This window comes from Medicago truncatula, chromosome 1, assembly GCF_003473485.1.
Source record: "Medicago truncatula cultivar Jemalong A17 chromosome 1, MtrunA17r5.0-ANR, whole genome shotgun sequence".
NCBI lineage: Eukaryota > Viridiplantae > Streptophyta > Magnoliopsida > Fabales > Fabaceae > Medicago > Medicago truncatula.
In genome coordinates, this window is record NC_053042.1 from 43366280 (window position 1) to 43381445 (window position 15166).

The 15166-nt window shown below is 34.8% G+C and overlaps 2 protein-coding genes across 2 annotated transcripts; both read left to right on the forward strand.

The window, feature by feature from the left end:
- The first annotated feature begins 1897 nt into the window (after positions 1–1897).
- Positions 1898–9571, forward strand: LOC11416818 (gamma-tubulin complex component 4 homolog). Its single transcript, XM_003591465.4, has 16 exons — positions 1898–2188; positions 2463–2730; positions 2799–2935; positions 3800–3898; positions 4769–4889; positions 5092–5361; positions 5485–5565; positions 5657–5740; positions 6179–6265; positions 6376–6431; positions 6553–6753; positions 7066–7294; positions 7885–7973; positions 8445–8598; positions 8854–8976; positions 9059–9571. Exons 1-16 carry the CDS (start codon positions 2037–2039, stop codon positions 9125–9127), a joined length of 2220 nt encoding a protein of 739 aa, XP_003591513.2. The 5' UTR covers positions 1898–2036; the 3' UTR covers positions 9128–9571.
- An 816-nt stretch (positions 9572–10387) lies between these two features.
- Positions 10388–15146, forward strand: LOC11416819 (blue-light photoreceptor PHR2). The gene is made up of 4 exons (XM_003591466.4): positions 10388–11414; positions 12114–12343; positions 12426–12521; positions 14834–15146. Exons 1-4 carry the CDS (start codon positions 10452–10454, stop codon positions 14913–14915), a joined length of 1371 nt encoding a protein of 456 aa, XP_003591514.1. The 5' UTR covers positions 10388–10451; the 3' UTR covers positions 14916–15146.
- Positions 15147–15166: the final 20 nt, after the last annotated feature.

The window sequence follows — 15166 nt, forward strand, 5'->3', positions numbered from 1 at the left end:
CAAAACCATTATAAACTCACATACACAGGTGGATGTACCGGAGTTCGAACCCCGATAATGGCATCCGGCCTAACAATTTCTGCATTTTGCCAGTTGAGTTAGGACTTCTGCATTTTGCCTAAAATTATAGTATGATTTTATTATGTTAAGAAAAAATAATATAGCATTATGCATATTTATAATATTATGTAATAAATAAATAAAAATCACACATGGAACGAGGTAAAAACTCAAATATGGTTTTAACCTATACACTATATCACACAAGAACAAAACTCCACGTCCTTGAGTGATGACTATCAATGGCAAGAATTCGTGAGGGAAGAGTGAAAGTATTTCGTTTTTAACATTAAACCATAATTAAGTCATCTTGTAGTTTGTGTGAGAGAGTATCCATTGAAGGTGGCAACATAAAAATAGCCACATGTGTTGCGGGTTCTTCAAGTTTTGTGTAGTGGTGCTAGGAAAGAATAAACCATGCCCAAATGACGACGGGGACCAACGAGCCTCCTAGTTTTTGTTATTTACCCTTTGGTTTTTTAGAGAAAAATGGTCATTTTAATATGAAGTTTGGTTCAAAGGTAAGTAAAGTTCAGTCAAGAATTGTTACATCCGGAATCGAATTTGGATTCGTTTTAACGATTTGTCCTAAAAAGAATTCATTAATCACTTGAGTTCAATTAGATGGTTTCAACTAGTCTTCTATAAATTTTCTCGTCTATAAACGGAGGACTAAAGTCTTGCTTTTTTTAAAGGGACTTGACAAGCTTGCAAACTTGGTAATCTTTGGGAGGAGAAACACCTTGAGACACCTTTATATAAACAACCCCGTAGACATCCTGTGTAAAACTTTATTGTTGATCTATAATTGATGAATATGTTAACCATGTATAGAAGCTAGAGTTGGGTGCATTATAATCGTGCATATCTTAGCAACATAGAAGAGGAAGTCACAAAATAATCCAACCCCAGTTTGATTAAATCCACGAGCCATAAATTTAAAAACTAAGCATAACATTCTCACCTCACTATTGTGTTAGCATGTTGAAAATGTGTCATGTCAATGTATTTAAGTGACAATATGGTCACTAGCAATATTGGTGATTCATTAGAGTGAGTAATATGGTCATGTCATAATAAAGTTGGAATAAATATTTATATTCGAGATGAAAATGGTCGTTTTGTGTTTGTTAAAATGGAATGTTTTTCACCAATCTTGAATCTAGATACATGTGAAGCTTTTGGTCTAGTGTCGGTTCTTCAATGAATTCGAGATTTACATCTAACCAACATGGATTTTGAACTAAACTTTTAAGAAAGTCGTGAACAAATTTCCCACTGGAGGAGATGACAATTTAGATTACGACGCTATTATCAAATATTACCAAAGGATTTTAGATCATTTTTTACAAATTTTGAGTTGAGTTTACTAGAAGACAAACCAATGACGTTGCTTATGTGTTAGCAAAGACGACCACAACATTAATTAATCATGGTTTAAATGTGTCATTGGTCCCTGCACTTTCATCAGATTTTGGCATTGGTCCCTGCACTTTTTTTTTTGTTTGGAATTGGTCCCTGCACTTTGTAAAAATATTAGTATTAGTCCCTCTGTTAAAGACATATTTAAACCATTAATCATCAAGGTCATGACTGACTTCAAAATTCAAATATCATTTACAAATGTACTTTACAAATTACTAATTAAAAAAACATTTACATCAACGAGAGTTGAATTTACAACTTTTCTAATGAATCAACTTTAAGTTGGTATTCGTTGACATTTGTATTTTTATTAATTACCCAGACAAGTTTTGAAGTAAAAAAAAAAAAACTAATTTAGAAAATAATTAGCATCAATAAATTGTTAATTAAAAAAAAAAACAAGAAACGAAATTAAGCAGTCCCCAATCCCAATCCCATTTCTTCTTGGAGCAGTTGACAACTCTCAGTTTGGAGGGAACACTCTTTTCAACAATCCCATTTCTCTCTTCTCCTCCACAAACAAAAATAGCTTAATTTCTCAATACACAACAATGTTACACGAGCTTCTCTTAGCGTTACTTGGTTACACCGGCGACTTAATCATTGACCGGAGAGACAACAATCTCTCCGCCAACACTCCCATCTCCGACGAATGCACTTTCAAACTCGCCCCCGACATTTCCTTTATCGATCCAAGCGACAGGTTCGTTCGTTTGTTCTCATTCCTTAATTTCAACTTTTTTATTCACTTTCCAAAACCCCAGAACCGATTTTTTACTTTTTTTTTTTTTTAATATTTTTTTTTTGGGCATGTTTAAATTTGCAATTTTTAACTGAATTATGTTGGTTTTATTCGTAATCTTTCTGTGGGCGTGTTGAAAGTTGCAATTTTTTAGTACATTGTATTTTTTTTTTCATAATTTTTTTTGTGGGCATGTTGAAGGTTGAGATTTTGAAGTGAATTGTATTGATTGCAGGGAGCTTATTGAGAGGATAATCACGTTGGGATTTTACTATAGAGAGTTGGAACGATTTTCGGCCAAGTCTAGGAATTTAAACTGGATAAGGTCTGAAAATGCTAACCCTTTGGAGAATAAGGAGAAGCCTAGTGTTTATCGTAGGGCTCTTGCTAATGGCATTGTTGAGATACTTGCAGTTTATTCGTCTTCCATTTTGCATATTGAGCAGCTGTTGTTGTCTGAAACAATGCCCATTTTGGCAACAGTTACTCAAGGGCTTAATAAGGTGAATTTCTACCTTCGCTATCTTTTTTATGTTTAGTTTTATGATATTGACTTTGTTTTTATGTGCAGTTTTTTAGCCTTTTGCCACCTTTGTATGAGCTCATTCTAAAGATTGAGCGTGGTGATATTCGTGGCGGTGAGCTTCTTAATCTTCTACATAAAAAATGCCATTGTGGAGTTCCTGAATTACAAACTTGTATACAGAGGTATGCATTTTTCTTTTCTTTTTCCATGCATTATATTATTGGTTTAGAAAGAACAACATTAGAAAGAGTTGGGGTAGCACCTATTGTAGAAAAGATGATGAGAACTTGGTTTAGGTGGTTTGAACATGTAGACAGAAGACATTTAAATTATCTAGTAAGGAGAGTTCGTCAAATGGAGACTAGAGGCAGAGAAAGACTTAGAGAAACAATTAAGAAATATATAGAGATCACTGAGCTGGATAGAGATATGAATATATGATAGATGATAGAATATTATGGCGTCGTTTGATCCATGTAGCTGACCCTATTTAGTGGGACCAGGCTTGGTTGTTGTTGTTGTATATTATTAGTGTTGTTAAGATGCTTGTTATGTCATTTCAAAGTCTATGATCTCTGTGTAACCAAGCAATTGGGCTCAAGTGGCTAATGAGCTCCACCAAAGAACGAATTGTTTGGGAGAACCTAGGTTCGATTTCTAGGTGGAACAATTCTTGGCCAGACTTTATTTACACTCCTTCCCCTGGGAGCCTGAGGGTTAACACACAAAAAAAAAATGTGCGATCTATGTCCATTTTCTATAAATTAGAGTGTTATGAATTTTATAATGTTATTGTCAATAGCTTCTATACAGTCTTTAATGTAGAAAAAGAATTATAGGTGTGAAGAATGGAAATTTTGAAAATTATCACATCACATTGGGTTCGGTTGTGGGTTAATGACAAATTTCTTTTCGCAACCTGTTTGTTTATTATGGCTCTATTGGTCTCTAGAATGCTTAGTCCTTTGTATTGATCTTCAGATCATACTCCTTGCTAATTGTTGTTTTCTTTTTTGGGTTATTAATTATTATTGTCCAAAGCTTAGGCTTCTTTGGCATGGGCATCAGGTCATGTATAATCAGCTTGCATCATGGATGGTTTATGGGATTCTTGAAGACCGGCATGGGGAGTTTTTTATAAGCAGGTAACTCAATGTCAATATTAGTTTCTACTTTGCTTGCTGTTGATATGCATATGTGCATGACTTTCTTTGTTTGCGTGTCTTGTAGTGTATCTCATGTCACAATTATAGAGGTACATTGATTAAAGGGTGTTCTATAACTTGTATTGCAAATATGGTCAGTTGGTGATTTTAATAAGAAATACTTTTCCATATATTATCCGTGAGTTAAAAAATTTGTGAATGCCTTTATAAAAACAATTCTTTAATTGATTAACCATGCTACTGACTTGGGTATAAAGAAGGGAAATGCTAACAAGTGCCCCAATGACACTTGTTAAAAAGTTTAAAGTGGAATGAAATCTTTATCTTGGAAATTGTGCATTCAACCCATTGAAACAACAAAAAGGAACTTTTTCTACATAAAATTTATCGATTATTTCCAATTTTGAATCCTTAACAAGTGCCCTTAGCATAACCCAAGAATTATTATTGGTATCATCAGTTACAATCACAAATTATCAAAAAGAATTTACCCTGAATATAATTTTTAATGATTTATGTTCATTGCCACTAACAATGATTTGCCAGTGAATAGAAAATGATTATTTTCTTTATGCGTTGTATCGTACACTTGAGGGGAAATTCTAGTATCAAAAGGTTGAAAAGAATAAATGTAGGTGAAGAAGACAAATAAAAGTATGCAAATTTTCAGCTAAATCTAATTAGTCTTTATGACCCCATCTTCTCCCCCCAAAAAATAGAAAAAGCTAAGTGCGTAAAACATGACATACGTTCACGAAAACTAATTTATCTTGGTATTAGTTTATCCTCTTCACTTCTTTTAAACTTTGTTATGTACTTGACGTCATGACCCAATTCTTTATTTTTCAGGCAAGAAGGTAGAGACGTAGAAAATAGCTCATCTCATCAAGAAATCTCTGAAAAGTTGTCACGCTTGTCAACTGCTGATGCATCTTTAAGTGACTGGCACATGGGCTTTCATATTTCTTTGGTAATTCCTTTAACTATCAGCAAATTATTAACTAGTCACATGGAGCTCATTTCCTTTATGATGAAAAATGTTTGTAGTTCATTTGTCTTTAATGGAAGTCCCTGTCCTTTTCTTTAATTTTTTCCATTTTAATACCCGGAGTTCTTATTATCCTTCATTTTAAAATGACATATTACAAGCTGCGACTAATTCTATTTTGCAGGATATGTTGCCAGAATATATACCTATGCGTGTTGCAGAATCAATTCTTTTTGCCGGAAAAGCTGTCAGAGTTCTGCGGAATCCAAGTCCTTCCTTCCTGTCCCAGGATGATGTGTATCCCCAAGAACCTAAACGCTTTCCAAAAATACATGGATTTGAAGGGCGTTTTAATTTTCAAAGAGAGCCTATAATCAATACCGGAATGAGAGTAGAAGATTTGCTTCCGCAATCCGAAGCAGATAAGATTGAAAATATGCTTCTGGACCTAAAGGTTTCGTGTCCTTACTATTTACCGTATCATATCGGTGCTGACTCATGAATTCTGTGTTACGATTCAGCTTTTTTGACCTTAACATTTCTGATTAGTCTTAAATGTGACCTTAACTTCCTACAGGAGTCATCTGAATTTCATAAAAGATCATTTGAATGTGCTGTGGACTCTATTCAGGCTATTGCGGCCAGTCATCTCTGGCAGGTTCTTAAGATGAATATTTGGTTCATACGTTAATTATTTTTGGCGCATTTATGTTCAAAGCCTTGAACTTCTATTCCATTCTTGTCTGCAGCTTGTGGTTGTGCGCGCTGACTTGAATGGCCACCTGAAGGCTTTGAAAGACTATTTTCTTTTGGCAAAAGGAGACTTTTTCCAGGTAAAGCATGAACTACGATCTATACTAAAGTTTTGACTAGCATATGCATTATGTTTTAGTTGTTGTGGTTTACTTATTATTTTCGTAGTAGTTTACGTAATTTGTAATAAGGTAAGGTAGGCATGTGTTTCCCCTTTCATCTCTGACATCTACTTTATACTTTATTTTGGAATTATCTCACTTGGAGTGAATTGTAAAAAGTATTATCTAGAATCGTAAATTGACTTGAATTTCTGAACTAATAAGTAATTCAATTACTTCTACTAGATAGGATACTTTGCAAATTAGTTTAAACTTTGAACTACAACTACAACATTGGGTAGTTCTTCTTCCTCTATATTCTGTCCCTTAAATATGCATCAATTTTTCACCGGGGTTCAGACTTGAGTCTTCATTAAGCTATACTGACATCTTTGATTTACTTATGATTTTTTGTAGTGTTTCCTTGAGGAAAGTAGACAGTTGATGCGGTTGCCACCTCGCCAGTCTACTGCTGAAGCTGATCTTATGGTTCCATTTCAGCTGGTTTGTTTAACTTATGATTTTTTGGCTTAATGCCATTCACATATCAGTTACATAAGCATGTTATTTTAGATGCATCAACAAACGGTTAATGCAATATTTCTGCAATGCAGGCTTCACTAAAAACCATCGGTGAAGAAGACAAATATTTCTCTAAAGTGTCGTTGCGGTTAGAATCCATATTCATTATTGTTCTTCATATTGAGCTGCAATAGAGACTCCCACTTGTGGTAGCTTCATATTGAGCTGTTGTGAATTATATGCCCTAAAATGTCCTTTTCATCTTCCAGGATGCCATCTTATGGAATCACAGTTAAACCTTCCCTATTAAATGTACCAAAGGCAACCTCTGCTGCTGCAGATGGTATCTCTGGTGCTTCAATTTCGAATGCATCTTCAGAAATGTCAGTTGATGGTTGGGATGGTATTGCTCTTGAGTATTCCATAGAATGGCCTTTGCATTTGTTCTTTACTCAAGAAGTTCTCTCGAGGTAAGACACTACTGCTATTATCCTGCTGTCAAGGGGATGTCTTCTGGAAGCATTACTTTACGTTTATTATGAACAAATCTTGATCATGGTATCTTAGCTAACATAACCGGTTAAGATTTAGAGAACTCTTAAAAGTAACATAACTTTGTGTTTCGATCAGACCATTTATGCAGCATATCATAATTAAGATTTGCCTCATCACTCTTGTGATAAAACAATGTTCTGGCGTACATGTTAATAAACTCATAATATAGTTACTACTTATAAGGTCAGTAGCTGTACTTCACTATTAACACTTAATACTTTCAACAGGTACCTTAAAGTATTCCAATACTTACTGCGGCTCAAACGAACACAAATGGAGTTGGAGAAGTTATGGGCATCTGTAATGCATCAATATCACAGTATTTTTGCCAAAAATAAAAAAAGTGACCAAGACAAGAGTCCAATCACACAGCAGAGAGATCAAAGATTTCGATCAATGTGGCGTGTTAGAGAACATATGGCGTTCTTAATCAGAAATCTCCAATTTTATATTCAGGTTTCAGTCATTTCTTGTGCCATATATGTTTGAATTATTGTAATACCATTACAAATATTGTTTGAGCTTTGATTTATTAGATTGAGAGGTTGCACTATCATTAGAATAGACTTGCATGGGTTGGTTCATGGAGTACCTCCCCATTCCTCCCTTGCCCGGACCCTGGTCTCCGCAGTGTCATTGGATATTTCTTTGTCTTGTCCCTGTTTCTTGATTCCCCATAGCAGGGTGCCCAAAAATTGCCATAGCACTAACATAGAATCTAGAAGCCACATCCAAACGTAACAATATCTTACTCCACCGTTTCATCTACAAAATCATAATCTGAGGCTTCCATGGGCAGAAAACCTAATCTCTTTCGATCAATATCATTATCGATTGCCCAAACCCTTTCGATCAAAGGCTTTTCTGTTATTGATATTGTCTGGTTAATTTAAACACAAGCATTTATACTCATTTAGATGGATATTTTAGTTTGTGTTGAATTAGGCTAAAGCAGCACTTAATGGTATCTTACTGACAATTCTTTGGCATGTGTGGTATCTTTTTCTGATGAGTGTATCACATTCAAAATTTTATGCTCTTTACAGGTGGACGTGATAGAGTCTCAGTGGAATATTCTACAATCTCATATTCAAGATTCGCATGACTTTACAGAACTCGTGGGCTTTCATCAAGAGTAATAATTTCTCTATTGCTTGTTTTTGATTCACGTTTTTACAATGACATAAATACTGCATTGTTTGATAAACTATTTCACTTTCACAAGCATAAATTGATTACTAGCGCGACCATGTATTAATCCAAAATTAAATATAGCTTCTTGGTGGCTATCAAATCAGTGGCAAACTTCTATCCTATTCTAACATTTATAGTTGTCTGTTACCGACTTTGTTACAATTTGCTAAAAAAACATCTCTTTAATAAATTCAACAAGTTTAACGAGGAGAAATGGGAACTGAGTTTACGTGCACTTAATGCTCTCTGAAAACATTTCCCAGGTGCCAGAGTGTTTCAACTGTTATAGCTACATGTATTGTGAGCTTGTTAAGATGGTTTACTTGTATTCCTTTTGGTGATTGTTTTACCAAATTATTACTAATTACAGCATCCTTTTTATTTCTTTACATGATTTTAATGTCTCCTACAGGTATCTGTCGGCCTTAATTTCACAAACTTTCTTGGACATCGGTTCTGTTTCAAGGATACTGGATGGCATCATGAAGCTTTGTCTGCAATTTTGCTGGAATATTGAGAACCAAGATAACTTCTCAAATACTTCTGAATTGGAACATATAGCTGAGGTGATGATGCATCTGGTTTTACCAAAATAATAATGTTTAGAAATAAGCATCTCACTGAAAGAGATTATTTTCCTCATAAATAATTGATAAAATACATTGTCAATTTTTTTCCTTCTTTGTTGCCCTTGACTGAACCTTTTTTCAAATTTCCAGTTACATTTTTGTATTATAGAATCAGATCTCTCTCCCTTAAACTTATCTTTTTGTGTTTATTCATCATTTTCATGTTTCTTTTTTTAACTTAAACATCAATAGGAATTCAACAAGAAATCAAATTCCTTGTACACTATACTGCGAAGCAGCCGGCTTGCAGGAAGTCAGCGGACTCCATTTTTGAGACGCTTTCTTTTGCGGTTAAATCTGAATTCCTTCTTTGAGGTAAAGCAATCCGACATATTCTTCTCAGTTTTATGATTCAAATCCTTGTGTCTTAGTGTCTGTTCTTTTTGTTCCTTTACAGTCAACTGCAAAGGAGGTTATGAATGTTGTCAGGCCACGTCCTACATTTCCTGGTTTAAATCAACGGTAGTGTATTTCATTCCACCACAAGTTCAAAGTTTCTCACTTGTTGGGGTATTATTTGGCATGGGGCCTTCGGTCGAGTAAATTTTCCCGCACCATCATCTTGTTTGGAGGGAGAGTTTCGGTGCTGACAATCAAGTTGCTACCTATTTGCCGTCGCCATTGGACCATCTGAAACTATCTTTTGAATGTCAGCTACATATTCCATATGTTTTTTTGAGAAAGTGGTTGTTGATCCAGTTGATTTTGATTGATTTTATTTTAACACTGGACAGTTTGGAAGGTGTTATGCTTTGTGCTTTTTAGGTGGTTGGTGCTGTGTTTCCCAATTTGTTGTATGAGCAGTGAGTGATTGGTGTGGTGTGTATAGTGTAATTGGTTTTTAATGTTACGATTTATGATACTTATAAACGTTCTAATAGGAAATATGCCTTTTGAATGTCAGCTTACACATTCCACATGCTATTTTGAGAACGTGGTTGTCGGTTGTAGTTTGGATCTTATTGTTCAAACTCAGAAGATGCTAATTTATATTATAATACAGATAATTAAATTAAAATGTTAAAGATGATAATATCAATTTTATAAAAACAATTTAGCCAATGTTTGGTTTGGCGTTAAAGTTATAAATCTCAAGTCTCAATGCACAAACCAACGTGATATTGAGAAGCTCCAATTTGTAGAGTTAGAAAAAACATATGTTTGGTGGGTATCCATCCACTGTGAAAACAAACACACCATTATAACCACCGTAGTCCATCACACCTGGTTGATGTACAATGTGCTTGAGCGTTGTAAATCTTGGAATACGGAGTTTAATAGATATATATTTGTACAAGTGTTAGACATTTTTTTTGTTTTGTTTATAAACGAAGTGACAAACACTCACAAGAAATTGTCAGGTCTAAGGTGTTCAACTAACAATGTGTAAGAGTGATTATTTTCCAAAATGGGATGCTGTAAATTACATTGAATTAATAAACAAGTTCATTGAACATCTCCAATTGAACAAAAAAAAAATGTTGGAGAATGGAAATGAAGCAGTTAGCAGTGTATTTAGACTAAACACTAAATTTGAAAAACTATGAGAAGAAGAAAAAAAAAATGGTTGGTGAATCCCACATTGAGTCAACATAAAGACAACAGCAACGTTACAATTAAAAATACAAAAAACCCTGAAAAAAGTGATGATTACTCTACAACAAAACAATCCAAACCACACACACATTGAAAAGGACAGTTTTTTTTTTTCCTCTTTCTTTTTGACAGTTAACAATCCAAAACCAGTGGTAGTAGGTAACAGATAACACAGCATCCTCAAACCAAACAAAATGGAACCCAACAACAAAACACCACCAGAGAAAGAGAATCTCAACCAAACACCCTCACCGGAACCACCACTTCCACCACCTTCACTAGCCTCTCTCTCCCTTTCTCTCTCCTCTCTCCTCCCTTTATTCCAACCCAAAATCCCATCTTTACTCTCTCCACCACCACCCATTAAGCTTAAAGTACCAACCCAAGCTTCATCACTCACTCATCTTTCACTTTCCACCAAAACCCATTCTTCACCTTCCAACAAAACCTTCAAAAAATCATCCTTTTCATCAAACCCTCTCAAATCACCACTCTCCTTAATCCCTCACCGTCCTAATGATCCTTCTTCCGCTGCTGCTCTCCGGAGAACCGCCATTGTTTGGTTCCGTAATGATCTTCGTGTTCATGATAATGAAGCTTTGAACACTGCGAATAATGAGTCAATTTCTGTTTTACCTGTTTATTGTTTTGATCCTGCTGATTATGGAAAATCTTCATCTGGGTTTGATAAAACAGGTCCTTATCGTGCTAGTTTTTTGATTGAATCGGTTTCGGATCTTAGGAAGAATCTTAAGGCAAGAGGGTCGGATCTTGTGGTGAGAGTTGGGAAGCCGGAGACAGTTTTGGTTGAATTGGCGAAGGAAATTGGGGCGGATGCGGTGTATTGTCATAGAGAGGTTTCTCATGATGAGGTCAAGATGGAGGAGAAGATTGAGGGGAAAATGAAGGAGGAGAATGTGGAGGTGAAGTATTTTTGGGGAAGTACTTTGTATCATGTGGAGGATTTGCCTTTTGGTTTGGAGGATATGCCTTCAAACTATGGTGGTTTTAGAGATAGAGTTCAGAAATTGGAGATAAGGAAAACTATTGAGGCTTTGGATCAACTTAAGGGTCTTCCTTCTCGTGGTGATGTTCAGCTTGGTGATATTCCTACTTTGATGGACCTTGGTCTTAATCCATCTGCCACAATGTCACAGGTGTTTTTCTTTTTTGTTTAATGATTTCGTGTTCAATTTGTTGTTTGTTTTATGCTGCATTGACTCATTCTTGGATGGTATAGTTGTGATTATAATATTTTCATGGTTCTTTTTGCTTTGAATTGACACGTCGACACCAGTAATGATCTGAGAAAATAATTGAATATAACAATAATTACATGTACCAACACGTGTCGGGACACTGGACACGCCTTTTATGAGAAGTGTTGGTGGTAAAGAGCTTTTAGCAACGTCTATTAGTTAATACTTTATATTAATTTTATCTTTGATTAGATTGTATATTGTCTTAGAAACGATCAAGTGTTGTGGAATTCCGTTTTAATGGAGGGAGGCATGAAATAGTTCTAGTTTTGCATCTTCAGAAAGTTTTAGCTTTTAGATGCTGTAAAAAGCTTTCCTTTCACAATGGCTGATATACCAGGCTACCTATCAGCTTGATTGAGTAATGAGAGATGATATTAGTATACTACCTTGAGGTTTGAATCTGTTGATGAAAAGTAGGATAACATTATCAAGTAATAAGTACTTGATAGATATCTGTGTGTGGGAAATTATGTCCTGCTTGTTTCTGCTGCATGCTATTACTATCTGAGTTTTGTTACCTAAGTTCCATTTTTCAAGCATTGCTAGAAGTATTGTCGTCAACAATTAATCTATACTGATTGTAACCTCGTGCAGGATGGGAAGCAAGTGCCTAATTCTTCCATGACAGGAGGGGAGACTGAAGCACTACAGAGGCTTAAAAGATTTGCGGCTGAGTGTGAAGCTCAATCAAACAAGGGGTTTAAGGATGGGGCACAAGATAGTATATATGGTGCCAACTTTTCATGCAAAATTTCTCCATGGTTGGCAATGGGATGCCTCTCCCCCCGCGCTATGTTTGATGAGCTGAAGAAAACTGCCAGCAGGTGCGCTCCCAGATGTTTTTCTGTTTAAAAATAGTAGGCATTTTTGCCATGAATACTCACTGATGAATTATATAAATGATAGTGCTGTTTCCGCTTCATCAAGCAAAAATGATGGTGGCTCATCCAAAACTGGAACTAATTGGTTGATGTTTGAGTTGCTATGGAGGGACTTCTTTAGGTAATGCTCTGGTCTTCTTTCTTTCAAACTTAAGTGTTGTGTTTTCTTTTTCTTTTCCCAATATATACGGAGAAAACTAGTGCACCTTGTAGAAGATTGTTTTCCTAATTAGAAAGTTATAACTTTGTGACGAAGATAGTACTTTTATCATAGTAGTGTATGGTGGGCTGTGTTGCATCATACTTTTGGTTTAAGTCTAGACCAGACTTATTCATTAAATTAGGCCATAACTTTTTTAAACGTATTTAACTAAAAAGGTAAGACTTTAGACCGTTCAGATATTCACTTAGGCCAAACAAACCAGTCGGTTCGTGTAAATATGAATAATATAATGGTATTTAGTTGTTGCGGTCGTTATAACATTGGACTTTTGTCATAATGTGTTTAAACTATATACTACTTATAGAGTTTAGTCGGTCACATGACTGATTTAAAGACATTATCACAAAATAGGCTTTCAAGCTAGGTCAGGTCTTAGAAAAAGGCCTATACCATATAAACAGGCCAGACCCATGCCCTAAGTTTGGGACATGAGCCCGATTCAAGTCTTAGACAACTGTTTCTAGTCGAGTCTTGTGTGAGATTATAGCAATAGCATTGCTTAGCTGAGTCTGGCATCAGTTAGTTTTGATTATTTGATTAGTTTTCGCTTCTAACTAGCAGTACCTGTTTGATACAGTTCAGCATGTGAGTAACCAATTGTAAGTACAGAACTCATTATACAAGTAACATAGAAATGACAGAATTATCAATACATAGTTTCCTTTTCATTTCTCTTATAGCAATTCTATTTCAACCTCTGCATTCTGGCCATTATCTCTGCATTTTCCAGCCAAACTTTCTGGTTTTCTTTGCGTTTTCACTGTATGACAGATCTGTATTTTGTTGCCTTTTTTGGGGTCTGCAGACAGAGTGCAAGCACCACCGTTGGCTTTTTTTTTTTTTATTCTCAAACTATTGCAAGTCCTTTTCTACTTTTTTTTGTTCTTAAATTATTCTGTTTGTTCTTTTTTTTTTTTTGTCTCCCACCCAGTTGAGTTTTGTTCTGTCATTTTTTTGTGTCCTCCGTTTTTGTCTCCCAGTTGTGTCCTCTGTTTATATTATTAGCGATAAATCTTTTTAATATCAAGCACTTCTAATTTTTTTAGTATTTTAATGTGTAATATACATTATTTAATCATATCTAAAATTTCAGGATAATGGCCATCTCCCTATATGGTGTTCTGACTTTTTAGAATCAACATATCCAAGGTTGATAACTTCGGTTTTTATGGAACTTATTTCCAAGAAGGGTTTACTATTTTCTTTTGGTAGTGCAAAAGTTTTATTTTTCGATATAAGAAGGCGCAATGTTGCTCTCTATTTTTAAAAAGACAATTTGTGGAATACACAGGAAAGTTGAAAAAAAAAAACATATCAAATATATAAAAATTATTTTTGTTTCCCAAAATATGGTAAATCCCTTATGCAATTTTTTTAAATGTATTCTTAAAACACCCATCTACACAGACACATCACGATTAAGCCAGTGGTATGTAAATCCACTTGATTTAATATGTAGATAATATCAGTAAATTTTGGGTGTGGTTATCTTTTCTGTTTTGTTTAGGTAGAATGCGACTTGTACTTCATCTCGGAATGTGGGTTTAGTGCTACTTGTACTTATATCTATTATCAATAATAAATTCATTTTGGTGTTCAAAAAAGAAAACGATTAACCTTTCAAGTATGGTTTTTGAATCATTACTTATGTTTTAAGATTTTATGGGTGCTGTCTGAAAAAGATTTAAATTGTAAGTAGGGATATGATTGCCCTTTCCTAGAAATGTAGGGGGTGTTATTGTTCTTGGTAGCATGGGATTTAATTCATATACAGTAACAGTGTAAATACAGTCTGATCATATTTTCTCTATATCTTGACATAGTGTAAATACATTTTAAGAAATATTATGATGCGGTAAAATGGGGAAATATGAATGGACTTATGTGCACAATCTAGTTATACCGTCGGCTTATGATTGTTAAACTTCAGAATCATATTTGAACAGATTTCTCTTCCTTCTTATTGTTATGGATTTAGTTCTAGGAAAAATTGATCGGATTGGCTCTTTCAGTGAACGGGTTATTTCAGAGTGAACAGAGTTATAAAACCTAATAAAATTAGATTTTAACAACTTTGCATTTTTTTTACTTGTTATCTAAGTGCATGTATATTTTTTTTCCCACAAATTCAACTGTGAAGTTTCCAATAACTTTTATCACTAAACACCTTTCTCAATTGTGTGATTGGTGTTATTTGGTTAATTGTCCAGGTTTATTACCAAAAAGTATAGTTCTACTAAGAAACAACTGGAAGCTGCTCCAGCCACTGCTTGTACGGGTGCGCTTGCTTAAGCTACAAATTCTAATTGATGAAAGAGTTTATTTCATGATGTTGATTATACTTCCCCTTCACAAGTTCTGTTGTATGTAACTAGCAATCACATTGTATCAATATGGAAGCTTTTTACATTATTTTTTGGATGGCAAGTGCTATTCTTCTTCTTGCCTTAAAATAACATTTCGACTGCATGACCGTCTTTTCTAACTAGATCTATGGGTCTAGAATTTATGGCTCTTCCCCAATAACACAATACTCTTGAGAG

Bases quoted from the DNA above. Each gene is read 5' to 3' on its own strand.
- LOC11416818 (XM_003591465.4), top strand. From the start codon at position 2,037: ATGTTACACGAGCTTCTCTTAGCGTTACTTGGTTACACCGGCGACTTA. The intron at 5,566-5,656 runs GTTCTTAAGATG...TCTTGTCTGCAG, and splicing joins CGGCCAGTCATCTCTGGCAG to CTTGTGGTTGTGCGCGCTGA. The intron at 6,266-6,375 runs GTTTGTTTAACT...TCTGCAATGCAG, and splicing joins TTATGGTTCCATTTCAGCTG to GCTTCACTAAAAACCATCGG.
- LOC11416819 (XM_003591466.4), top strand. From the start codon at position 10,452: ATGGAACCCAACAACAAAACACCACCAGAGAAAGAGAATCTCAACCAA. The intron at 11,415-12,113 runs GTGTTTTTCTTT...AACCTCGTGCAG, and splicing joins CATCTGCCACAATGTCACAG to GATGGGAAGCAAGTGCCTAA. The intron at 12,344-12,425 runs GTGCGCTCCCAG...TATAAATGATAG, and splicing joins CTGAAGAAAACTGCCAGCAG to TGCTGTTTCCGCTTCATCAA.